Genomic DNA, 26633 nt, shown 5'->3' with positions numbered 1-26633 from the left:
GCTGACTAACACAACCGAAAAATACAGGAAAGTCACTAGATCAAAAACTTGTTAGTAACGTTCCCCCAACTTGTTTGTATTTTACAAATACACGTCAACATCAAAGTTATTATGCAAATTAAAAGAAATAGTAAAGTCGTTTCGGGTACATATTTTTAATCGAGGCTTATTTGTTGTTGCCTACTTTGTAATTCTTTTGGTTTCTAAACTGCACTTAAATTAGACTAAAGACTTAAGATCATACCTTGCTTGGGTTCTTGTACGATCTTCTGCTCTTTCAACTTTCTCTTTTTCCTTTAAAGTTTCTTAAAAAATGGTTTTTTGGGTCCGCACAAGGATATATATAAAGTTCCATACCTGCTCTGTTTGATCATTGTGGCTTTCAGATTTAAAGGCATTTCCACCAACTCTTCTTTTTTTCAGCTGTTCTTGTTTATTTTCTTATAATCACCCCTTAAAACCTCTTGTAGCATCTGCATTGTTCTGCTCATCTAGCTAAAGTGTTGTGTTTGTAACTTTTGTATAGCTGATGCCAGTAGCCCCTGTTGGTTTTGTTTCTGTGAAAATGCATACTTGTTTTTAGAAAACTTTTGATTGAACTTTCTTACTGCTTTCTTAGGATAAATGGTGGGGTTTTAAAGGTAATACTCATTAAGTACGAACAAATGGTCGATCTTGCATATCTCTGTTCTAACCTTGGTTTTAGGGTTTAAGGTTTTAGCTTTCATATTAGTTTTTTAAAACGCTAGATGAGCTCCTCAATTTGGTCGTTTTAATTAATAAAGTTAGTTCAAAGTCGGTGTCAGGAATCTGATAAATAAAATCTCATTTTATCTTGGTATAAGAGTTTATGATTGATCTAATCACTGTTGGTACATTTCTATTGTCGTGTTCATAGGGCTTGATCCAGCTTTTGGGCTATTTTGAGAGCCATTGGGGTCAAATTGCATCGCAAACTTATTGGTTGGAGGTGACTTAAGGGATGGCAGAGAGGACAAGCAAAACAGGAGGAGAAGTTGTTATCAATGTTCCAGATAAAGGAGAAGCAGCAGCATCTCATTCAACAGATACAAATAGGAAATCATTTTCAAGGTCAGTTTACTCTAAGCCCAATTCAAGGTTTGCAAAACAGCAGTCTTATCGATTCGATGAGACTGTAGTAGAGGAAATTGTTGGAACCACCCCTAGGGTTGGTGCAGCAACACTGAATGAAGTTGATGAAGAGGAGACAGACGAAAATGAGGAAATCTACGAAAAGGTTAAGCTACACCAAGTTAAGCGAAGTGGAATTAAACTTCGGGCTTTGCTTGAACTGGCAGTGTTTGTTGCCATCTTATGCACTTTGGTTGTGAGTTTAACCGTTGATAAGGTGAACAAGCATTTGATATGGGGTTTGGAATTTTGGAAATGGTGTGTATTTGTTATGGTGACGCTAAGTGGCATGTTCATGACGAACTGGTTCATGCATTTAGCAGTGTTCATCATAGAAAGGAACTATCTCCTACGAAAAAAGGTTTTGTACTTTGTGCATGGTTTGAAGAAGAATGTTCAAGTCTTCATTTGGTTCAGCCTGGTTCTTGTTGCTTGGATATTTCTGTTCGAGGAAGACAACAAACACTCTCGTAAGACCAAAAAATTTCTCGACCTTGTAACTTGGACTATTGTTTCGCTTCTCGTGGGGTCAATCCTTTTCTTGATGAAGACGTTTGCCTTGAAAGTACTTGCTTCAAAGTTCAACGTCAGAAACTTCTTTGAGAGAATTCAAGAGTCTGTCTTCCACCAATATGTTCTCCAGACCCTCTCGGGACCTCCGCATGTAGAAGAAGCAGAGAGAGTTGGGTGCAAGCCAAAGAGGGGACACCTAAGCTTCATGAGCACCGAGGATGGATCGGTGAAAGGGAAGAAAGTGCTTGACATGGGAAAAGTTCACAAGATGAAACAAGAGAAGGTCTCTGCTTTGGCAATGCGAGTTTTGATTGAAGCTGTGAGAGCTTCAGGTCTCTCAACCATATCTAGCACTTTAGATGAGTGTATCAATAGGAGAGGGAAACATGATAAAGAAATAACTAATGAGATGGAGGCTGTGGCTGCTGCTTATGATATCTTCAAAAATGTTGCTCAGCCGAACCGCAAGTGAGTAGTAAAGATATACTCTGCTTTCTTCTAGTTTGCATCTTAAGTTATATATACAATACTTGATATTGTATCTTTCCAGTTACATAAACGAAGATGATCTGTTGAGGTTCATGATAAAGGAAGAGGTGGATCTTGTACTTCCATTAATAGAAGGCACCGAGACCGGGAAAATCACACGGAAAGCTTTTACAGAATGGGTGGTAACATTCTTCAAACACTTCTCCAAATATAAGTTTCCTCTATTTCATGGTTGCCCTTGAAGACGCTATAAGCCGGTTATGATCCATGGCTATAAACAAGTCTTTAGTTTTTTGTGTCCATGTGTAATGTAGAGAAGTTGAAAAACAAATATATATATATATGTGTGTGCGTAAGAATCTATTGCCATATTTTCTTTGACAGATTAAAGTTTATACAAGTCGGAAAGCTCTAGGACATTCATTGGACGACACAAAAACAGCGGTTAAGCAGGTGGACAAACTAATAGCTGGAGTCTTGACCATTATCACCTTCATCATTTGGTTAATACTTCTTGATATAGCATCGACCAAGTTTTTGTTGGTCTTCTCCTCACAATTTGTGGGTCTTGCTTTTATGATTGGAAGCACTTGCAAGAACATCTTTGAGTCATTTGTGTTTGTGTTTGTGATGCACCCTTATGATGTCGGTGACCGTTGCGTTGTCGAGGGTGTAATGGTAAATAACTTTTGAGGTTTTATTTTATTTTTGTTCACTATTAACACATCTAATCTATGAATTTCTCTTTTGAAGTTGCTGGTTGAAGAAATACATCTTTTAACTACCGTATTCCTCAAGATTGACAACGAGAAAGTGTTCTATCCAAATGCGGTTTTAATAACGAAATCAATAAGCAATTTCTACAGAAGTCCAGACATGGGAGATTTTATAGAACTCTCCATTTCATTTTCAACACCCGCTGCGAAAATAGCCACTTTCAAGAAAAAAATTGGAGAGTAAGTATCAAGCAAAACCAAACCTCTTTAGTATTCACACATCAGTGTGTATTGGCGAGTAAGTGGTATGTTTTTTTTCTGGATCAGATACTTGGTGAAGAACCCACATCATTGGTATCCAGAACCGATGTTGATGGTGAAGGCGATTGAGAATGTGAATAAACTGAAGATGAATCTTCTAGTCCAGCACACCATCAACTTCCAAAATTTTGGAGAGAAGAATCTCAGGAGAACCGAACTGTTCATAGCTATCAAGGGAGTTCTCGAGGAGCTTGAGATTGATTACACCCTCCTTCCTCAAGATGTTCATCTCACCAGTCACAAGTGATTGTTTCTTTGTTTCTTTGTTTCTTTCCATTTGCATTTATTTCACTACTACTTGTTTGTTCACCTGTTTTGCTTCCGTTTGATAATTCAACTCTTAAATCTCGGTTTGGATTTGTATTTCTTTTCTGAAGATACTTATATGTATCCTTTCTTTTTTGAGCGGAAGATATACTGCTTAAAAAAACAGAGTTTTCCTCATTAATTTGGGCAGTGCAGGCCGTTTGGTCTTTAAGCTATAAGAAACTAACCTTCGACAGAGATAATGAGACTGTATTACCATTCTCAACACAAATATCTCAAACCTAAAACTAAAAGTCTATATTGACACAAGCGTTGAACTTCAACTCAGTAATCTTCTCCCATAGGACACGTTCTGCAAACATTTGTACTGATATATTGACTAAAATTCTATTACCAATAGTACACAATAGATTTTTAAGATTGTAGGTTTTTATTTGAAATGGTAAACTTAGGGCTGGACAAAATATCCGGATCCGAAAAGCTAAACCGAATCCGATCCAAAAAATTAGTATCGAATCAGAACCGGAATTGATTAAAAATCCCAATTGAATCCAAAATTTTAATATCCTAAAAACTGTAACTGAACCAAATTATTTTGGGTAACCAAACCTGATCCGAACCAAAATATTTTGGATATACGAAGATATCTAAATACTAATATATTAGATGATAATATGCGCGCATGCGCGAAGTGAGTTTTTTATACTAATGTTTATTCATTAAATGGTTTTAACATTTTGCAACACTACCATCGTTATCGATTGTAAAATGACGAATACAAATGTTGGTATCTTATATGTATCATCGTTGTTGAAGAGTTAACATTTACAATCCATTTTAATTATTTTTAAGACTTCATATGTACAAAAGAAAATTAAGTTTTGCGGCTGACATAAATCACCAAGACCAGATAGGCAACATCGATTGTAAAATGACGAAAAATGATTAGATTTTCTGTTCTCGATTTGTATACTATTGATTCTCCATAAGTGATTTCATTTTCTATCTCTATAAAATTGTTCTTTCGTACTTGTTTCATTGATATGAGTTTTGTTTCTCTTTTTAACTTATTCTATGAATTCGGTGAATTACGTAAGTGTTAATTTAAAAAAAATGGACATTTGTAAAAATTATTTTCACTCCAGATACATATCGAATAATTAAATTTTTGAAGAAAATTACCGGTAAACTCCATTCACATGTTAGTGTTTCAATCTAATATATCAAACTGTTATAGAATGTAAGTGCAGACTCGAAATATAAATATTTGTGTAGTATATATGTATACCACTTTGGTATAAAAATCATCTAATTCTAGAACAACAAAACAAATTACTTATTTTATAAACCAATGCTTTGAGGTTTATTTACTTAAGATTATACCGATAAAAAAAACATATATAATACTTTATCATTCTAGTATATGTAAATTATGTTTAAACTAAGAACTATTTGGTTTTTTAAATGATAAACCCGAAAACTTATCTTTATATATAAAGTTAAGTTTAATCTCTCCTTAGGGCCTCCACGTTGGATTACACCTCACTAATTCGGATGCTGTCACGCTGACACGTGTCCCCTTTAACAAAACACAGCGTTTTATTAAGGCGCTTTTAAACTCTGCTTTCTATAGACAGCGAGATCAGCCGCAAAATTTTTTAAGGGTTTAGTGTTTTTCCACGACGAATCGAAGAGTCATTTTCTTCTTTGATCTCTTGAGTGTCTATATTCCTCTAAAATGGCTAATTCATCATCGAAGGTGACGATTGGAAACGTTACGTTTCCAGAATTTTCTATCGGTGAGTTTGTATGGCGGAGTCTCCAAAAGGAGACGTTGTTTACAGAATGTCTAATTTCGATTTTGGTTTTGACAAGCCGGATCAGTGTTTGTTCTTGAAGCCCTAAACAGAAGAAGCTGCTTCCACGGCTCTTCACTTCCATAAGCTTCCCACTTTGATCTATCTGGCACACGACCAATAGATATCCCACATGGATCCTTAGCAGCCTCCCTTAACCATGTCAACGTCTCCAAAGGACACTCCCGTTTTCTCTTCCCAGGCGAAAAAGAGCAATCAAGGCTCATAACATCCCAGTGATAACAATGATTTCGATTTTGGTTTCTGGGAAATGATTTCAATTTTGGTTTTGTTTGTTAACTTAGCTTACATTTGTTCATGTATAGATTATCATTTTTTATTCCAGAGTTTTTGTGTATCGATGAAGATTTAGATTTGTTTGTTGATCTCTTTGATTGTTCCTTTTGATTTCATCAGTTTCGTCACCGGCTTGATCGGAAATCAAGTAAGCAAATCATGAACAGGGAGAGATGGGTTTGGGTTTGATCTTGGACTCGGCGAAGGATGATGAACCAGATCCATATACTCGCGGATATGGTAGTTACTTAGTCTCGGACCCGATTTGCTTCTTTTTTGAAGAAAGGCTCTTACTTGGCTTAGACCATTGTGGAATAAAGATCACTTTCGCCTGATTTTTTTTTTTTTAATGTCCTCAACTTCTCCATCTTTAATGCTGTATTTCCTGTACTCTCCAGTCTCTTTGTTATGTAGCTAAGTGCTGGTCTTCTCATCATCAGATGTTGTGGTCACTTCTTGGAAGGTATGTAAGAGTTGTTTCTCTTTCCCAAGTTTATATTAATGTCTCAACTGATACTTAGATTCATGCCTTTTTTGTTCCCATGATTATAGTAAAGGGAATGCTCATGATTCAGTGCTGTACAGTTATGGACATGGCTTCTCAAGGTTTTGCAGCGAAACTTACCAAGTCCCAAGTCAAACAAATAGTAACAGGTACTTTGTCTCATATTCTTGGCTTTTTTGGAAACAAACACCTAAGTCATACATTTACATGACGTTTCATTTCTCTCAAACACATACGATGTGTTTCTCATTGCTAATGCTCTATGCCAACAGATTTACCAGAAGTTGTTCATGTCACACTTGATAGTTTATATGAACTGACGACCCCACTTGGATTTGGGCGTAGGCCTTTCTGCTGCCAATCCGAAAAATCTTAATATGGTGAAGAAGTTATCATTGGCAATGTTTACACAGGTACGTCTGTTTATTTTTACATACCTGTCATATCGCTTATGGTTCCTCTACCTTAGATCTCAATCAATAAAAAAATATTCTGATATTCCAGGGGTGTGGCCAAAATCTGAAGTCTTTAACGACAATGGGATCGGAGAGCTGCCAAAACGCTGGGAAGGAGGTTGTGAATCACGAGAGGATTTCAACTCCTGCAACGAAAAGCTCATAAGAGCCAAATATTTAATCAATGGGTTCCACCCATTCCTGGAACACAGTGTTTGCACTTTGCATATTTTCTTAAGTTTTTTCGAGAGGTATCTTTTCCAAGTACTATCTCCATCTAAACGTTTTCTTTGTTTTTCAAAGGGCACTGACCATGTTATAGTTATTTTGGTCCTCATGATTTGTGAAATTACCAATTAGGTTTACCCATTATGAGATGCCTTTACATTTTTGTAAAAGATTTTGCTGGAAATGAATCTTAAAGGACACGAGACCATGTTAACATTTAAAGGATTCTTTTGATCTTTAAGGTCAGCCCATGTTATATTTACTTCAGTTTTGTGCTTAAAAATCTGCAAAGGGAGAAAACAGTTTGTTGATGATCGTTTGTGTCTCTGTCAGTCCCTAGGTCAAAGCAAATCTTAACTCTCCTATTTTTTATTTGATTTGTTGTTTCATGGATGCTTATTTCAAATTTAAAGTGAATTCCAAGTGAAACTATGTACCGCCAAAAAGTATAGGTAACCTAAGCATTATATTTGTTTTCGTCCCTGTTCTAAGGTCTATGTTTCATTGATTTTGAAGCATATTGGATCACTTATGTTGCTTTGTAAAACTATGTTCTGTCCAATGGAATAAGGCGTGTCCAATGGAATAAGGCGTCTCTCTAGAAAACATATTAGATCAAAGTAATTATATTTCCGTTGGTCTGCTAGAAATTTTGTGTAACAAAACAAATCCACATTTAAATTTTCGTAACTATACAATTTCTATGTGCATCCCCTTCCGAAATGTAAAACATAATATTCTATTATTTCAAAGTCTTTCTAAAGAAAAAAAGAATAATATAAGGTTATACAATACGTCTATGTAAAAAAGTAATATATTTTCATATATATATATATATATATTCAAATTTTAGTTATTTTTGCTAATCGTAAAATCATTGATGTGTGAGTGAAATAAAATTAATATATTTATAAATCTACTCTTCAAAAATTTCATAGAAAATATCCTAAATTTATAAAACTCGCTTAAAAAACATATTAGTAGTAAAACCATGTATTTAAGCAAATTAAACAAATTTATGATCTTTAGAAAATAACAAAATAAAATTAAAATACATTTATAATTACAGATGCTCTTTCATATATAAAATGTTTCAATATTATTTTTAATTTATTGTCCCGCCCGTAGGGCGGGTTTACCCTAGTAATAAATATACGCCTCTTGAGTGCTTTCTCATCTTGGTTGCTCTCTTCATCGCTGTCAGATTCTGTGGAAAGAGACTCTATTTCTTCAGCTTCTGAGCCCTCATCTTCTTTGGATTCTCTGTGGGAGGGAGACTTACGTAGAAGCAGTGTTCCTCCTCTTTTGATGAGTTTGAAAGTGAAGATATCTCCAGCCTTGAGTCCATTGGCACTACAGAAACTTCTCCACCCTCGTGTGATGTAACTTTTTCCACATTGTCTTTGTTTTAAAGCTGAATCCATGATCTACCTTTTTCATTCATCAGAACAATATCTCCACATCTCGTCTCTAGACCATTTGCCCTCACAAAACTCTTTGGAAGATTCTGAAAATTCAATACAATAAAAAGCAACTCCACTTTCACTGAGCACTGAAAACGATATGGAAGTGCCATGTTATCCTCCGACTCTCTCGGGGTAATAGGCAAGAAGGAAAGGGAAAGGCGGATCCGCACAAGCATCTCGGAGATCATGTGTAGTAGCTCCTCCGGTAGCAGAGACCAGTCTGGCATGGACAATGTATGCTTTTCCATTGCAGATTGTACCATTTTTGTTGAAGAAGACTGAGGCAGCTGCGATTTTGAAACATACGAGAAAAATAACAGTTTTGTAAACCCGAATTGAAACTGAAACATTAACAGAGAAGATCATCGCATAAACAGGACTATATCTGACTGAGACCACAATAACATACTTTAACCAATCAAAAAGCAGTAACAGTCACGGAGTCACCTCTGAGCGAGTTATATAAAGATCCAACTCACCGAAGTTGTAACAGTCTTCTTATATGTCTGAGTCGAGTTAGAGAGAGACAGAACACAACTCAACGAAGTTGATCTCTTCTTCTGACTCTGACTCTCTGGAGGACAAACGACGAATCAGAGTTTTTCCCCTTTGGATCAGTTTTTCTGAAGCAATATGCAAACACAAACACAAAGCCAAACCCAGCTCTCAGTTAGCTTCTTCTCAGAGAGGCAAACAAATATATAATAAGAAGGACAAATAGAAAGTACCAAGTGGCCGTGGAAGCCAGGAAGAAGAGGCTTGAAGACTACTATCACCATTCGTCGAGCTTCTTCTTTTTGGTTGGTTCAAATCAACTAAGGGATCTTCAATTTACATCCTGTTTTTATTTATTAGCCTCCTGAGAACATAACTTTAAGTACAGGAGCTGTTTCGTCTTGCTCTTTAATGCACTCCAAAGTGAAAGATTCTCCTAACTTGACGCCATTAGCTTCACAAAACTCACCCCAACCACTTTCCACAGCAACAATTCCTTCTCTTGACAGTAGATATGCCGACAATTCTACTTCATTTTCATCCAAAAGAGTTATCTTCCCAAGTTTGTTGATGCCATTAGCCTTCAAGAACTGACTAGGAAGAATCTGCAACAATAGATGAACAAAGACATCTCATTACAAATATAAAATTCAAGACAAACTATATTCACCTCTGTAACAAATTTTGTTTCAATCGACTTACCAGCATACAGGCTTTGACATCTTCATGTTTTAGTGTTAACGTCACGAACCGGGCATGGATTTCTGTAGATGAATCTCTCGTTCTTGATTCTGTGTCTTCCATGTAAATGGACTCTTTCTTGTTAGCTTTTGAACTCTCAGACTCCGTACGGAGAAACCTGATCATAGGAGTCTCATCTTCCCAGATTGACTCCAATGTAACGGATTCTCCTGCCTTAAACTCGTTTTCTTTAGCAAAAGCTGTCCAGCCTTTTCCCAACTTCATTCTTCCGTCCCCTTCCTGTATAAGATTTGCCATCCACTTTGTATCATCTTTCCCCAACAGATATATCACTCCAGGCTTGTCCATGCAACTCTTCCTCAAGAATGGTATTGGAAGACGCTGAAAAAAAGATTTGAAAGGAAAATAAAATAATATACAAACTTCTTGATAAACCATTAAGAGTACAATAGAGAGAAACTGACTGCTTGAGGCAAGAGTTGATTGTGTGAACTTACCATTCTATTACATCGGAGACTGGTAGGGGTGATTGCTAATGTCAGGAATTGCTTTTGTCTCGATGTAGTTGAATCTCTCCCTCTCATATTAATCTTTTCTCTTTCCCATGACCTTTTCTCCTCTTTGTCATTCTCATCTTTACTAATCTTATCTCTGATTCTCCGATCTATAGAAAGAGACTGTTTCATGATAGTTTCTAAATACTCTTCTTCATTTTTGTCACTCGTAGATTCTGCACAGCATAAACTAAAGGAAGGAGTTGCGTCTTCCCATATCAACTTGAGCGTGAATCCAGACTCTAGCCCATTTGCTTTGACAAAATCTTTCCAACCTTTTCCCAGTCTCATCAGTCCTTTCTTGTCCAGTAGAAGTCGTGTCAGCCACTTTGTACCATCTTTACCCAACAGATATATCTCCCCAGGCTTGTTGAATCCATTCTCCTTCACGAATAGCTTTGGAAGAGTCTGGAGATGTTTGAACAGAGGTCAAATAAAATGCATCATAATCAATAATGGCAGAATCAAGCGTGGGTTTCGATACTCACCAATTTATCAAGTGTGGCATAATCAGGTGGGAGCGTAAATGTTATGAATCGCTTATAACATGGTGAATATGATGAATATGACACAGGTCTTTGCTCCGGTTTACTCTTCTTTTCTTCTATATCCATTAATGTCTCTTCTTCATTTCTCTCCCTTTCTATCTCCTCTTCCTCATTGCTAACTTCTGTGGAATGAGCTTCAAAACAATCTTTTTGGCTTCTACTATCGATGGACTCCATAGGGCAGAAACTGAGCACAGGAGTTTCCTCGTTTCCCACTAGTTTAAACGTAAAGAAGCCTCCTGCTTGTAGACCGTTTTTGTCACAGAAACTTCTCCAACCCGGGCTTATGTAGAAAATATCAGAAGATTCGTTGAAGCTCAGATCCATTGCCCATGATCTTCCCCCACCATCTATTAAAACAATCTTGCGGCATTTTCTTGTAAGACCATTTGAGCTTGTAAAATATCGTGGAAGATACTGCAAACACCAGATTAACATCACGGGTCAGATCTCATGAATTTTTGTTTAGTTTTACGACTAACCAACTTAACAATAATATAGGAAACATTAACATGAATAATTCAATATGCATGCATGAAAGTAGGCAAATAAGACAAGTCAAAGCAGTTCGAATGAAACCAAACTAGACCAAGCAGAGTCAAAGTAAACGACGACGAATCAAATCCAACTTGAAGTTTAAATACCTAAGACATCTTGTATCAGGACAGAACCAAAAAAAAATTGAGATTTAACTATGACATCACTTGAACAAATTTGTTGCCAAACGGAATTAGACTACACCTAATGTGCAGCACTAGAAACAGCATGCAGAAGCTATTAGTATGAGATTTTGGTAAATGGAGAAGTAAAGTAAAATACCAGTGTATCTGAGTCTAGACTCGAATCCGTGACAAAGGCCACAAAACATGAGTTGTCTAATGAAGAAAAAGCCGCTTCTGTTCCATGACTGTCCGTCTTTACTTTCTTGTTTATAGGAACCTCTATACCAGAAACATCCCGCATGTTACAACCTCATGATATACTGATACTATATGGATTCATATATAACAACAGAATACAAGAGAAGTAAAAATACCCTCAAAATCACCAACATCTCTCCCTCGCAGATGAATCTTTTGCCTCTCCCACGACCTTTTCTCCTCTTTGTTATTGTCATCTTTGCCGGGCTTGTCTCTAATTCTCCTATCTATTGAAAGAGACTGTTTCTTGATAGATTCTAAACACTCTTTTTCATCTCTGTCACTCGCTGATTCTGGACAGCATAAACTAAACGAAGGAGTTGTGTCTTCCCACATCAACTTGAGCGTGAATCCTGTCTCTAGCCCATTTGCTTTGACAAATTCTTTCCAACCCTTTCCGAAACTCATTATTCCTTTCTTGTCAAGTAGAAGGGTGATCGGCCACTTTGTACCATCTTTACCCAACACACGTATCTCCGCAGGCTTGCTGATGCCATTCTCCTTGACGAATAGATTTGGAAGAGTCTGTACATATTTGAACAGAGGTCAAATAAAAAGCATCATAATGAAAGAATCAAGAGTTGTTTATTACTGATGAGTTACCAATCTACAAAGTGTGGCATATTCAGGCGGGAGCGTAAACGTTACGAATCGCTTATGACATGGTGAATATGATGAATATGACACAGGTCTTTGCTTCGGCTTAAGCTTCTTCTTTATTAATGACTCGTCTCCTTTCCTCTCCCTTTCCACGTCATCTTCCTCATCAATGTTTTGTCGTGGAGGATTAATGTGTTGGATCTGAGAGAAACAGGGTCCTAGATCAGAAACATGGAAGACAATACCTCCTTCGTAACGGACAAGGACGACGTTGCCGATGTGAAGATTGTTAGCGACGGCGAAGTCTCCCCAGCCATCATTAAGTATCCGACCAGTCAGTTTGACTTTCCAGGTTATGTCGAGGGAGGAGTCCGATTTGAGCTCCGCCGTGGTCGTCTCCAAGTCCTTGATATAATTCGAGAAGAAGTCTGAGGGAATCGTCTACACAAACAAACAAACATAAGAAGAAAAAAAAAGGATATGATTATTTTATCAATTAGAAGAAACTGATCGAAGAATGAAGATTTACGAGGTGAGTTTGAAAGCCAGGAAGAAGAGTGTGGAAGAACTGCGGGCTAAGAAGCGTTGTTGATTTCGCCATTGATTGATTTGTCGAAGCTCACTGAAGGAACAGAACGACTCGCGTATCGTAAATTCATCATTTGGGGTGTAATCAGATCTACTTAAAAATGTTTTGGTGCCCAGTCGAATTTTTTAAAGTTTAACCCGCCCAATCCTGAATCCGATTAACAAACCTTTAGCCTATTTGATTTTTTATTAATCGGATTTAGGATTGGGCGGGTTCAACTTTTACAAATTCGATTGGGCCCCAAAACATTTTGAGTAGATCTAATTACACCCCAAATGATGAATTCCACATACTTCAAAGAGTCGATATTGTTATCGACACATTTTAGAAAAATTTACATTGAGGGACACATTTTGTCTTCTCAATTACAGTATAAGACACAATGCACATGTGACACACTTATTATGGTTGATTTGTCCATTTTATCCTTCTATATATATTGTACAATTATATGTGTTTTAATTTATTTATCTTTATTGTTCTTTTATGTTCAATTTCTTCACCTACAAAAAGTAATAAACTAAAACACAATTGAAACAAAGAATATCTCACCTCGATATAATTTCACTTTACCATCTAAATATAATTATCAACAGTTTCAATCAAGTTATGGATCCATCATTCCAGCTTATCCACAATCCATGTTTCTTATTTTTTTATTCATGCCGTTTAACCTTCCACCGCTTCCGACTTCTTCCTCAACCCAGAAAATGATGTCTGTCACAATCCCTCCATCAACTTCACCAGATTTGAAGGTTCGAAGACCATCAGATTCGGATCTCCGCCGAACACGTTAACAAAGCTTGTATTTAAGTTTATGATTACCAAAAAAATCCAGAAAAGCACTTTCCCAAATATACTTCAATTCACGAACCCTAATTCCACCTTTTTCTAGATTTCTCTGCTCCCAGTAAGCAGGTCCGAGCTCCGGTGTGGAGGGGACAACGCGACAGCGAGCAGGTCCGAGCTTCGTTGTGGAGAAGAAAATGGCAAGCTCTCGTGGTCACAATTCATTTGTCCAAGTTTTGTTGTCCATATTCATATCATCCATGTTTTAGTGTCCATATCCACATTTTTTTTCTGTATGTATGTTAAAATATATGAAAATGGATGTCGAAAAATAGAGAATTTTTTATATATATTAATGTAGCAATTATTTTTGTTTTATATATTTTAGAAATTAAGATAAATCTAAATGAAATCATAAAGTAAGGTAAGAAAAGAATAACATAAAATATAGATAGAATAACCAGAAAAGTAACTAGACCAAAACTAAAGTTACGATTTGTACTTACCCCAAAGACACTAAACGACAATTTTATTTCTTGTCTCAGTTTCGACGGTTAAGGGTATATATGTCAAGAAAGAGCTAGCTGTTGAGAGAAAGTGCCTCACCAGCACAAAGTGTCTTAAAGTGTAAAGAAAGATAAAAAAGTGTCCCAATAGGTAATGCACTCCACATTTTAATAGTTTTGATGGTTTTGAAACACATTACCCTATAGTTCGGATAGCTATAAAACTTTTTATGGTTTGGTTTGGTTTGGTTTTGGACCTTTTGGTTACATTTGGGTTTTCAATTTTCTTAACAATAGTTTTTCATGTGTGACATAAGGTACAACAGGTTAAAGGACATTGCTAGAAAGCTACCTAGGGGTGTTCAATCCGGATATCGGTTCAGTTTCGGTTCGGTTTTTTTCGGTTTTCGGTATTTCGGTTAGTAAAATATAACTACCATTCTAAATCCATATTTACTTCGGCTCGGTTCGGTTTATATACTGCCGGTTTTCGGTTTATTCGGTTTTATACCAAAAAAACATATTTATTTTTTTTGAGATCATATTATATGAATTTTAGAGTCATATTGTCAACACAGTCATTTATTAAAAATATATTACATGTTCAAATAGATGAACAAAAAAGTAAAAATGCTTCTACCATCAAATAAAATAATCAATTCTATAACTAAAATCAAAGCTTGAAATTTTGAAAATAAAAATATGAAACAAAGCAGAAACATAAAAGAAAAGTTTTTCCACTCTTTCATATTTAGTGTTCATTAAAGTCATGCTTTTTCAATTGAAAATTTTCCATTAATTATTGTCCATCAAATTTATAATCTTCATATTAATTAAGTGAAGACTAAAATAAATCAAAAAGATTAAGAAAAGACTTAGAAAATAAGATGTATGAATTGCGATGTATTATTATTTAGTTATAGTTCAAGTTTTTTACAAATTAAGATTTTTTATTACTATAAAATTATGATAATAGTTATTAACACAAATTTAACTTATGTAACAAATTGATTTTCATGTATTGTTTTAAAATAGATACATATTTACATGTTTCTACTTTTAATCGGTTTTGTTCGGTTTATTCGGTTTAATCGGTTATATACCAAACCATATCCAAATCCTACGGTTTTTATAAAATTATATCCATTCGGTTTATATGGTATATACCAAAACCAAACCATATTATCTATTTCGGTTCGGTTCGGTTCGGTACGGTTCGGTTTTACCATATTGAACAGCCCTAAAGCTACCTGTTAAATGATATATTTAGAATCTGTCTGTGATGATATCCATAGAAACATGTTGAATAAAAGCTTACTAATTAACATTTATTATGTATATGGTATCCGTAGTTGGAGTAGAACTTGAAAACATGGTCTGCGTCTTGTGTGGGAATGAGTTCCAAAACGAAAGACTCTCCTACCATCACCCCATTAGCCTCACAGAAACCTTTCCATCCATTCTCCAAAGCGATTGTTCCATCTTTTGACAATAAATATGCAAACCACTTCATCCCACTTCTACCCAACAGAGTTATCTTTCCAGGGTTCATGATCCCATTACTCCTCATGAATTGACTCGGAAGTTGCTGCGAGATATGTGTTAATAATATACCAATTAGAATTGAAGACAGAAACTAACACCCCACCTCTAAAGCTAGAGTCTCGTTTGATGGGCTTACCAGTTTACAGTCTCTGACACCTTCAGGTGTAAGTGTTAATATCACGGTTCGGTTTTGGATTTCTGAAGATGATGAAGATCTTCTTTTCTCCAACTCCCATGAACTACTCCTGTTCTCTTCTTTCCTGGTCTTGTTTCCCGACTGTTTTGAAACCTCGCTATCATTGCTAGACTCTACACGGAGCAAACTGAGCACAGGAGTTGCGTTTTCCCAAATTGACTCCAACGTAATGGAGTCGCCTGTCTTTAAGCCATTTGCTTTAGCAAAATCTTTCCACCCTTTTCCCAAGCTCATTCTACCTCTTTTTTCCAGAAGAAGACTAACCAGCCACTTAACACCATCTTTACCCAGTAGAGTTATTTCTCCAGGCTTGTTCATGCTGTTATCCGTCATAAATTCCAATGGAAGACGCTAGAAAAAGATTTGAACAGAGAACTAAAGCATGCCATTTCGTTATGCAGTAAAACCAACAAGAAATGATTGATGAACTCACCAGTCTACCATGTTTGAGACTGTCAGGTGTGATTGTTAGTGTCAGACATCGGTTTTGGCTTAGTACAGTTGAATCTCTCCATATCAGAAGATTTGTCTCTCTCTCCCATGACCTGCTCTCCCTTTTCCTGTTTTCATCTTCTTTGTTGATCTCTTTTCCGCAGCTAAGGACTATGGGAAGAGGCTCTTTCTCGATTGTTTCTGAACACTCACCTCCTTCTCTACTGTCAATGCTGTACTCCGGAGGGCACAAACTGAGAACAGGAGTTGTGTCTTCCCAATTCAACTTGAGCGTGAAGGATTCACCTGTCTTTAAACCGTTTGCTTTAACAAAACTTTTCCAGCCGTCGCCCAAAGTCATTCTTCCTCTGCTTTCCAGGAGAAGATTTGCCAGCCACTTTGAACCGTCTTTACCTAACAGATATATCTTCCCAGGCTTGTTTATGCCATTCTCCCTTGTGAATTGCATTGGAAGACGCTGTAGAGGTTTGAGCAAGCGTCAAAACCAACAAGAATAGACTAGAGAAAAACTAGCCCTCTGAATCAGAACTTGTTATGACGATCTTACCAGTCTACAATTCCTGACATCAACAGGTGCAAGTGTGAATGTTGCTACTTGTTTCTCGCTTGACAAATATGATGAAACTATCTGTGTCGGACTATTTGAGCTTGTAAAATCTTGTGGAAGATGCTGCATATACCAGCAGATTAAGACAATGGTTAGATAAAGTCATTCAAGACTGATCAACATAAGGGTTAAGATCAAAATCCCTCAATACAATGACACACTTTAGTTAGGCTTCTAGATGAAACACGTTAAGAGGGGGAAATAAACCAAACCAAACAAACAAAACAACATCAAAAGGAATTTTGGTTTACTTACAGAAAATTTACTTCCAAACTATTAATGAAACTGAAGTAAACTGACAAAATGCATATAATTATATAAGATGTAACAATTAACGAGAACCAAATCAAATTGTTGCTGAACTAGTCTATCAAACCAAAATACCACCCTGGGAGAAACTGTTCACTTGAGAGACCGATTTGCAAATCAGCATGGAAAGGGGTTCAGGCATTTTAAGCATTTCCTCATGTGACCAAGCTAGTTTTTCTAGTTTGACGTTTCATGACAAATCAAAACTGAAATGCCTACCACTAGAAGAACAGTTCAATTAGCTATCAGTATGCATAAACTTCAGCATGAGATTTAAGTTAATGAAGGAGTAAAGTAAACTGAATAATAATCACCGGTGCATCCGTGTGTAGATTAGAAGCTGTGACATGGGCTACAAAACAAGAGCGTTCTGGTGAAGAATATGCTTCTGTTCCCGGGTTGTTCTTCTTCGCCTTCTTCTTTCTTGGAAGCTCTGTAGAAACACCCCACCAAAGCAATAAACCTTAGAATTATCCAGATATGGGACTACAATGACATGGCGGAGAAATAGATATACCAAGGTTGTACTGGTCATCTCCATCATATATTGAAAAGCCTGTTTCTTTTCTTATTGTTGAAATGCTACCTGTATCAGAAAAACCCTAAAACTGTTTACCATTCACAATAACGTCTGCCAGAAACAGCTTCAATTTTCAGTTCTTAAGTTATAGCTTTCAGTTAACATATTACTCTTAAAACTTTAACTAAAACAAATCTCCACATAAACTTGTGTTTGAAAGATAAATAAAATCTGATCTTACCAATGTTTTCCTGATCACTGTTGCTGCTTGGAGCTAGCACATTTTGAATCACAGAGAATCTAGGTCCTAAATCTGAGACTTGGAACATCATATCTCTTTCATCTCTGAAAACAACAATTTCGCCAATTTGATAATCATGAGCACCATGACGAACTATTTCAGGTGAAAGTGTTGATATCTCAAATCGGTTTTGGTTCACTAAAGATGAATCTAGCCTTGTAAGAGGGTATATTCTGCTCTCTTCTCTGTTGCTCTCTAGTTTCCTGGTCTTGTTTCCACTGCTAGGTTCTGTGAAAGCAGACTCCTTATCTCTTGCTTTTGAGCACTCACCTTGCTGCCTTCTATCATCTGATGACTCTATGTGGAGCAACCTGAGCACAGGAGTTGAGTCTTCCCATATTGACTCCAACGTGATGGAGTCACCAGTCTTTAAGCCGTTTGCCTTAGCAAAGTCTTTCCATCCCTTTCCCAAACACATTCGCCCCCTTCTTTCTAGTAGAAGACTTGCCAGCCACTTTGCACCATCTTTACCCAAGAGAGTTATATCCCCAGGCCTGTTCATGCTATTCTCCGTCATGAATTCCAATGGAAGACGCTACAAAATATGTAAACGAACAATTTAATTTAAGAAAAATACCCTTCTGTTATGCGATGATATTGACCAAGAATTGATTGATGAATTTACCAGTCTACCATGTCTGAGACTGTCAGGTGTAATTGTTAATGTCAGGAATCGGTTTTGGCTTGCTGAACTTGAATCTCTCGATCGCAGATGATTCTTCTCTCTCTCCCATGAACTGCTCTCATCTTTCCTGTTGTCATATTTGATAACTTCGGTTCCGCTGCTAGGTCTTATGGGAAGAGACTCATTCCCGCTTGCTTCTGAACACTCTCCTTCTGCTCTAATGCCAATGCTATGATGATCTGTAGGGCATAAACTGAGAACAGGAGTTGTGTCTTCCCAATTCAACTCCAGTGTGTAGGATTCACCGATCTTTAAGCCGTTAGCTTTAACAAATGATTTCCAGCCGTCTCCCACAGTCATTCTTCCTCTGCTTTCCTGGAGAAGGTTAGCCAGCCACTTTGAACCATCGTTACCCAACAGATATATTTTGCCAGGCTTATTGATGCCATTCTCCCTCGAGAATTGCATTGGAAGACGCTGTAGAGAATCGAACAAGGCGTCAGAACCAATAAAGAGAAACCTGACCCTTTTGAATCAAGAATTGGTATGACTAATCTTACCAGTCTACAATGTCTGACATCAACAGGTGCAAGTGTAAATGTTACGAATCGTGTCCCCATTGACGATATTATCCGTTTCGGACTACATTTCTTGTCACATTTCCCTTTAAGACCACCTAAGCTTGTGAAATCTTGTGTAAGAAACTGTAGCCACAAAATTAACACGAGTCACATCAAATGAACTGGTAAGTAGACTAAGTTAAAAGTAGGAAAAATAATCCAAATCAAATCAAACAAAAGTATAATGAAAGATTGTTTTACTTCAACAAAGTTTCTCCCAGACCACACTGAAATAAAATCGACAAAATACATATCTTCAAACTGAAGTTGACTAACAAAGGAAACCAAAATGAGTAGTGATTAATGCCTAGATGACACTGATGATCACTCTGGATAAATTTTCATATCACTTTTGAACATAACAAAACCTTTAAAATGTGTCTACCTATAGAAGCAACAACTAAATTAGCTAATGAGAATAACGAAAACGCACCACCGGTGTATATGTGTGTAGACTCGAAGCTGTGGTGGCATCGGCAACAATACAAGAATGCTTTGATGAAGAACCTTTTTCAGCTTCTGAATAGTTTCTCTTTCTTGGAAGCTCTGTATCAGAAAACACCATCATATATTGCTTTTATTTTAAAATTGAAATAAATCTCACCGGAGGGAGCTAACAAAAACAAGAGAGAGAGAGAGAGAGACCATCGTTGTCCTGGTTATCACCATGATTTGATGAAAAGCCTGCTTCTTGTCTTGCGTAGGGATGCTTCTTGTTCATCGAACCTGTATTAGAAAGAAACAGTTTTCCCTCAGCTTCAAAGTTGCAGTCTTTCTTAATTTAATTAAGATCACGAGATCGATCATACCGATGTTGTCCTGACCATTGTTGCTGCTTGGAGTCTCTACGTCTCTGTGTCCTACATCTGAGACCTGGAACATCATGTTTCAAAAACGAAGAAACTCGCCGCCTGAGACTTTAGCTCCGTTGTCTCCTTCTCAACCCTAGAAATTTTCTCAAATCAACACAACTTTCTTCTACTGCCTCTCCAAGATTTGTTCTTTTCGGAGAATGAGTAATTCGCCATCATCGAAAGTTGAATTCTCAAAGAGTAAGGTTAACCCATTTGAGTGGTAATTTGCAATTTTATTTTTTTAACTTTTTTTTAGCTGATTCTCATAAATAACATTTTGATCCATATCATAATAAATCAACTTAAAAAAAAAACATTTTGATCCGGACCGCAGATTTGGTATAGCATCCTCGTTTCAGAGTCTGAGCTGGATCAGTCCAAAAATGCACATTTAGTTGGACTCATCAGACGAGCCAAACAAATTTGACATGTCTTTTGGATAGTAATGATCGGGTTAAGATAATGTTGTAGAATCTGGACATAGCAATTGAGCTTGTCAGATTAAGTTGGTCGAGTTTCAGAGAAGGCGGTTGGACTTGTCTTCCGAGATCAGTTAGTTAGTTAGTTAGTGTAGAGACTGATTGATATACATTCTGACAGGAACGGATACTGAGATAAGTACGTCCTGATAAGCCAGTTACTAAGCAGTTATCAAAACGGTTACCGGAACAATTCCAGAGTAGTTATTAGATGCTTAACTGACAAGGACAGTTGAGTCCATAAACTGCTAAGGCGATTATAGAGCAATTGGAACTGTTGGGAGTTAGTGAGAAACTATCGAGGACAGTTACAAACTAATTGGGACGCGCGGGGGTAGTTATGGAAAGCGACGGTTTTGGAAAGAAAACCGTCCAACCACCCTTAAAATATGATTTTCGCAGACAAAAATGGGGATCACGAATTTCTAGACAGAGAGAACATAGAGATATATATAAAGAGAAGAACCGAGAGAAAAAGGGGAGAAACTGATCGAGATAGACCGAGTTCGTGGAGAAGGACTGATCGAGTTCTAATCCGGCTGTCCAAGTGTCGAGCGATGGGGTTGGCGGCTTAGTCTGAGTCGTGTAAGGCGGGCCGCATACTGAGCGATGGATCGCGATGGGTGCACTGGAGCGTACGACGGTTGGGATTACAGCATACTGATCGCAAACCCAGTATGACAACTCCGATCGGGTCCGTTTCCAATGGGAGGATCGTCAGATCGCATCTGTTGGACTGACAAGGTGCTGGCAGTTACGATCGGTACATGTGGTTTGGGCTTGATCGCGAGGCAGTGGGTTTGAAAGAGCCAACACATGTCTCAGATTAATTTTTGTTTTATGAGCTACATTTTATTGATTTTTATTTTATTTTGAAGGAAGTTTGTTTTGGAAATCATATTTCAAAATATTAAATTAATTGGTGATTTGATATATTTTATTGATGATTTAAGTTCATCATAAAGATTTTCAATATTATGTAGCTTCAAATTTCAAAATCCAACGTGACTTCAATTATTATAGCCTTTATTCTTAAAATTTTGGTGGAATCTCAAGTTAATCATAAGTTTGATAAAAAAATCAATATCATCCTTGAGTTTTTTTTTTATAAATACCTTAAATTTATGATAGAAATAAAATAATTTTCTAAATTATTTATAAAATTAGGTGCAGAGACTCAATGGAAGCTGTTCTAACAAATGGAGTTTTAAGAACAAATTGTAAAATATTTATAGAAGTTTATAAACTCAACCCACCCACTAAATACTAAATCCTAAACAATAATCGCTAAACCAAAATGTTACAGTATTTTAATTAAATTTATTTTTTGAAAAGTGATAGCCAACTTAGAATATTTTAAGCAATTTCTTTAAAAAGTTTTGTATCCTTTAAAAATTATTTATTTATTGTGACTGCAATAAGTCAATAGACTAATTGTTGCAATTTGCAATTAAAAAGTATGGCTGCAAAATTCTCAACCTATTAATCCTAGTCATATAAATAAGGTTGATGCATCAACAATTTAGCATTACAATTTAAATCAAGTAGAAATGGATTCTAAACTGTCATAAATTTTGAAAGATTGAGATATAAAAATTATGTATAAAATCATAGTTCATTTTTATATAATTATTTTCAAATAAGCACCGGTAAAAATCTAGTTATTGATTAAATTTTATGTATGATTAATTACGAGATCAAGAAGTGATATACAACGTATTAATTAAGGCAAGAATGTCATTTATGATCAAAACACAAGCTGGTGGAGGCAACGGTCATGGACGTCTGGCTCTGTACCTAGCAGCAGCGTAGTGCTCGATGAAGGCGAGGGCATTGCTTGTGGTTTCTTCCACATTTTTCACCTTCCCTTTAATTGTTGCCTTCAACTTGCTCATCCTCCGCCCCGGGAACTGACTCACGCATGTCTCGGCGTCTGTGAGAGCTGTGCTTGTCCACGTCTGCAGGTTGTTTATGTGCCAGTCCAGATCTAATTGTCTCTTTCCGCCTCTCCTGTTGACTCTGTTCAGCTCCGCTATTGCTAGGCTCAGTTGGTCCACGCTGTCTCTGATTTGGGTCAAGCAGTCGTGTACCAATGCATAGTATTTAGGCCTTAGCGTCTCCAGGTTTGTTACCTCTTTTGACAAGAACGCCTTTGTGTACTTGGCTCGGTAGAGACTTGCTTTGAGTGCGAATCTGGCCAGGTCCTGTGGATTTTGCATAGCCCTTGAACGCACGTAACGAGACAGCGACCGGACGCACAGGTTTTGGTATAAGGTTGTTCGGCACCAAGAGTCCACGTAGGCCTTCGTGTTGTAGTCTTTTCTTGCTGCTACCGAGGAAAATATGATGTGAGGAAGTAGGGAGAGTAACACGAGGATCAGTTTGTTGTTAGCTGCCATGGTGATGAGGAGAGACTATTTGTGAGCTTAGCTAATTATATGGGTAGATGGTATATATAACAATTACATGTCGTTGTGTGTGTTTATAAATAGATATGCATCAATTTGCATGGCACGTGAATAGATGTGGTCCATGTGCTGGAATGAGCTGGTTGTATGATCAATATAGCTATCATTTGAAGGAAAGTTATAAGAAGGCCGGTAAGCAAGTAGTACTATATAATATATATAGTATCTTCCTACTAGCAAGGCAGTTGACCGGATTCCAGTTCCCAACGTGACTGGCATATATGGAACAGGATCTACGTTTTTATAGACATGGTTGTAAACTTCTAAACTTATAGTTATTGGTTGTATACACACACGCGTTGTGGAGCGAGTTACACGTGAAGTGAGGGTTTAAGTGTTGACCCAAAGAATGCGGCAGGGGAGAAGAAGGAAAGGGATAGATCGAAGCTCGTGGCCAACAAGATCCTTATTTAACTCTCTAAGCAAAGCTGCACAAACTTACATTCCATCTGAGATGATACCTATCCGACCACACATTTAAACTCCATGCGTGTCTTCTCGATTCTCGGAGACATACTATAACCTTATAACTAATTCATTGCAAGTTGTATGAAGAACTAGGATTACTATTGTAAACTTGTCCATTGGATTTAAAAAATTTGATTGAATGTGAAGAAATGATAGTTTCCATTAAATTTTAGTGTTCTTTAATCATGTATTTCATCAATTTTTTTTTTAAAATTTATGTTATTGGATTAATTATTTGTAATCATTCTTCTAAAATCTTTTAAAATTTTGTGGTATTGAATTTACTAGTTTCCTAATTCCATTAAATATTTGTGTTGTTTTTTTTGGTGAATTTTGTGGTAATTTTATTTGAAAATAATTTAATGGAAAATTCACTACAAAAACCAATTATGTCTCTTTAACATGAGATTTAAAGATATATTCATATATTTATCTATCAATATATACATCAATATTTTGATCATTACAATACAATAAATTTGAAAATATATAATTTCCACTTTAAATTTTAAAATATGTTAATATCTTGACAAATGATAATATATTATTTGTCGTAATTTATGTTGCCATAGATTGGACAAACTCATTAATATAATTGCTATCCCAAATTTAGTAAATGAGTTTTTTTTGTAACGAACGACTATTCTATCACTCAAACTTGAAATGGTCTAGATAACTAGACCGAAATAGAATAACCAACAAAACTATAGAAAGACCGCGCAGTCCTAACTAAAGAATCTGAAATCTGATTTTGCGCTCGTGGAATATGAATGATCTTGAAATATGGGAAGCATATCTGCAGAGTCTCTTTCCTTTCCAATTATGTAGCAAAATTTAGCCAAACATGAGGCTCCTTAATCATGGTGATTAAATCTTTGCAATCCGTCCCAAATCTCTGACATGTCGAATAATGAAGCATACTCTCCATCATCCATCATAGTGTTTCCACTTCTGAATGTAAGGCAGATTTTCATCGTAGAAAATTTATGTCCCCATAAGTTGAACCTTTTCCAAGCTGTCCATCCAAACTCATTGTGGATGTTCATGACCCATCTATCAAGCATATATTACATAAAGTTAAGACTTTGGGATTCTCAATACTATGATCTTGTGGAATTGATGGCACCATCTCGTTTGCATTGAACCAGGCATGACACTCACTCTCTATATAATGAACTAGTTCCAATAGATTCTTGTCTATCCTCGTAAAGAGTTTGTCATTTCGGCCTTTCAAATATACCAGATTATCCAGGAATAAGTATCTCTTTCTAATTATGGTTTGAAAATGTTGTTCTTTCTCCAGAAGAGATAATCCATATTAGTGTAAATACTCGGTACCAGAAAGATATCTGAACTTGTTGATGTTGCTGATAGGGACCATGCTTGTAAAGCTGGCGGGCATTAGTAAATGAGTTATGAAGATGATTTTTTGTATTCAAATATTGTATTATCCCTAGTGAATAGAATTAGTTTGGTTACAATTATTTGGTTTATTTTTTGTCTGGTTAATTATACTATTACAATTATAAAAAAACATTACATGGACAATATTATAGCTGACAATTATGCATATCTTATAAGGATTCATCTCTGATTGCAACACCCTGAACCATCCTATAAGATATATTCTTGACTGTGGAAGATCTCTTGTAAGCCAAGTATTTTATTCATATATTTTTTTGAAATGAATTTTCTTTGTGCATATGAGAAAATACATGGAAGAAGAAAAACCCGGACGAACTTACAATGGGCCAGAATTTAGAAGGCCCATTAATAATGTGGAAGAGGAAGGTAAGACCCGTTGATCCAGAACATATATATCAAATAGGAACTTTTGATTTTAAAACAGCTTATTCAATTAAAGAACATGAGCAAACTTTGTCTCTACAAAATGAATTTGAAGAAATTAAGTTATTATCTTCTCTAGCTTTGGAAAAATATAAGCAAAAAGGATTTAATTACATTCATTTTGGTCTAATCCAAATTGCTATAAAACCCTTATCAAGAACAGGTATAGACTCGCCAATATTAATGTTATTAAGAGATAAAACTCTCTTAAAATTTGAAGACTCTCTTTTAGGAGCAGTACAATCAAATTTATGCAATGGTGCTGTATATTTTAATTGTGCCCCTAACTTTCAAGTAAGCTTGCATGACCCAACCATACTCAATACTTTAACTTTAAATGTACATTTACCTGAAATAAAATTTCAAAATGAAAGACATGGATATCTTCTACTTTATCGAGTTTATTTTAAGCAATCAACTTCTGAGTTTAACCCAAGATGTCTATTACAAGATGATAAGGAGAAACAACAATTCTAGCAGTCCATAGTAAAGATACACCAACAGCTACATACACACCAAAGCAATTAAAATGGGATGAAATAACTATTCCAGATCAATGGAAAATTGAAATTACTCAACCGCCTAGAAATTTTGAGCAAAAGAATATATCTAAAATAATTGAGCAGAAAGATGGAAAAATATTATTAAGGTTTGGATCTTATAGGGATCCACTTCCACCTAGAATAAGTTCGTATCATTCAAGAGCCTCTTTTTCTGAATATCGTACGGGTCAATCCAGTACAAATTCAGAAACGGAAAGTGTAAATCAAAACACTAAACAAGATGAACCGATAAGATTTAAAGCACCAATAGCAGAACCAGATCAAGATGCATATCCAACATCACCTACTCCATCAGATTTTAGATCATAAATGTTATAACTAAAAAATACGAAATTGATAAACAATATAAGAGAAGACTTTTATTCAAAGAAAATGAAGAAAACGAGGTTGGTATTTTAAAACTTTCTCTAAACAACAAACCAATGAGTACAGAGAAAAATGGTATGATTGTATGATACTAAAAGAAATGAATATTCCATTTTTCGTATGGTTTGAAATTTATTCAATAGCTCATAATATCAATTATCCATTCAAGACGATTAATGCGAGTGTATCATTAAGCCAAGTATGGGAACAAGTGGATGGAAATAAAATTAAAGCAATTCATCCACCTTTAAATGATTTAAAGATAAATACTTTAAACCGACAAATTTTAGCTACACCCTTTAAAACTGGAGCTAACAAAGATGATAAAGAACCAGTGTTAATGCAAGATATTAAATCTATATATCAACAGAACAATTATCAAAGTCAAATACTACATACAATTTCTAAACAGATAGACAGCATTGATAATAAAATAAATATTA

General features: G+C 36.1%; 4 protein-coding genes and 1 long non-coding RNA gene across 7 annotated transcripts; 2 read left to right on the top strand and 3 right to left on the bottom strand.

The window, feature by feature from the left end:
- Positions 1 to 353: 353 nt before the first annotated feature.
- Positions 354 to 4943, top strand: LOC103858383 (mechanosensitive ion channel protein 9). The gene is made up of 5 exons (XM_009135732.2): positions 354 to 2133; positions 2216 to 2336; positions 2539 to 2832; positions 2908 to 3110; positions 3198 to 4943. Exons 1-5 carry the CDS (start codon positions 983 to 985, stop codon positions 3436 to 3438), a joined length of 2010 nt encoding a protein of 669 aa, XP_009133980.1. The 5' UTR covers positions 354 to 982; the 3' UTR covers positions 3439 to 4943.
- Positions 4944 to 5085: 142 nt separating this feature from the next.
- LOC103858381 lies at positions 5086 to 7040 on the top strand. Of its 2 annotated transcripts, XR_004455994.1 has the most exons (6): positions 5086 to 5257; positions 5334 to 5851; positions 6010 to 6074; positions 6164 to 6265; positions 6389 to 6529; positions 6621 to 7040. It is a non-coding gene; the product is annotated as an uncharacterized LOC103858381 (long non-coding RNA). The 2 variants fall into 2 exon arrangements; XR_631121.2 differs by having other exon boundaries at positions 5086 to 5851.
- Positions 7041 to 7776: 736 nt separating this feature from the next.
- LOC103858380 (B3 domain-containing protein REM13) lies at positions 7777 to 13544 on the bottom strand. The gene is made up of 10 exons (XM_009135731.3): positions 12614 to 13544; positions 12088 to 12525; positions 11601 to 12009; positions 11384 to 11505; positions 10505 to 10981; positions 9960 to 10424; positions 9463 to 9843; positions 8994 to 9365; positions 8745 to 8888; positions 7777 to 8552 (listed from the first exon to the last, which is right to left on the bottom strand). Exons 1-8 carry the CDS (start codon positions 12683 to 12685, stop codon positions 9117 to 9119), a joined length of 2613 nt encoding a protein of 870 aa, XP_009133979.1. The 5' UTR covers positions 12686 to 13544; the 3' UTR covers positions 7777 to 8552; positions 8745 to 8888; positions 8994 to 9116.
- Positions 13545 to 14297: 753 nt separating this feature from the next.
- On the bottom strand, positions 14298 to 21309 carry LOC103858379 (B3 domain-containing protein REM-like 1). 2 transcript variants are annotated; one of them, XR_004455993.1, is made up of 13 exons: positions 19954 to 21309; positions 19790 to 19870; positions 19578 to 19690; positions 19085 to 19228; positions 18525 to 19001; positions 17840 to 18434; positions 17596 to 17664; positions 17393 to 17511; positions 16710 to 16832; positions 16143 to 16619; positions 15650 to 16060; positions 15219 to 15556; positions 14298 to 14320 (listed from the first exon to the last, which is right to left on the bottom strand). XR_004455993.1 is itself a non-coding variant. In XM_009135729.3 (12 exons), the coding sequence occupies exons 1-12, from the start codon at positions 20027 to 20029 to the stop codon at positions 15290 to 15292; spliced, it is 2952 nt and encodes a 983-aa protein (XP_009133977.1). In that variant the 5' UTR covers positions 20030 to 21309; the 3' UTR covers positions 15211 to 15289. The 2 variants fall into 2 exon arrangements, 1 of the variants encoding a protein (XP_009133977.1); XM_009135729.3 differs by lacking the exon at positions 14298 to 14320 and having other exon boundaries at positions 15211 to 15556.
- Positions 21310 to 22141: 832 nt separating this feature from the next.
- Positions 22142 to 24890, bottom strand: LOC103858378 (21 kDa protein). Its single transcript, XM_033286474.1, has one exon. It carries the CDS (start codon positions 22874 to 22876, stop codon positions 22253 to 22255), a length of 624 nt encoding a protein of 207 aa, XP_033142365.1. The 5' UTR covers positions 22877 to 24890; the 3' UTR covers positions 22142 to 22252.
- Positions 24891 to 26633: the final 1743 nt, after the last annotated feature.

Source organism: Brassica rapa, chromosome A03, assembly GCF_000309985.2.
Source record: "Brassica rapa cultivar Chiifu-401-42 chromosome A03, CAAS_Brap_v3.01, whole genome shotgun sequence".
Taxonomy (NCBI): Eukaryota; Viridiplantae; Streptophyta; class Magnoliopsida; order Brassicales; family Brassicaceae; genus Brassica; species Brassica rapa.
This window is presented reverse-complemented; position numbering and strand designations above follow the sequence as displayed.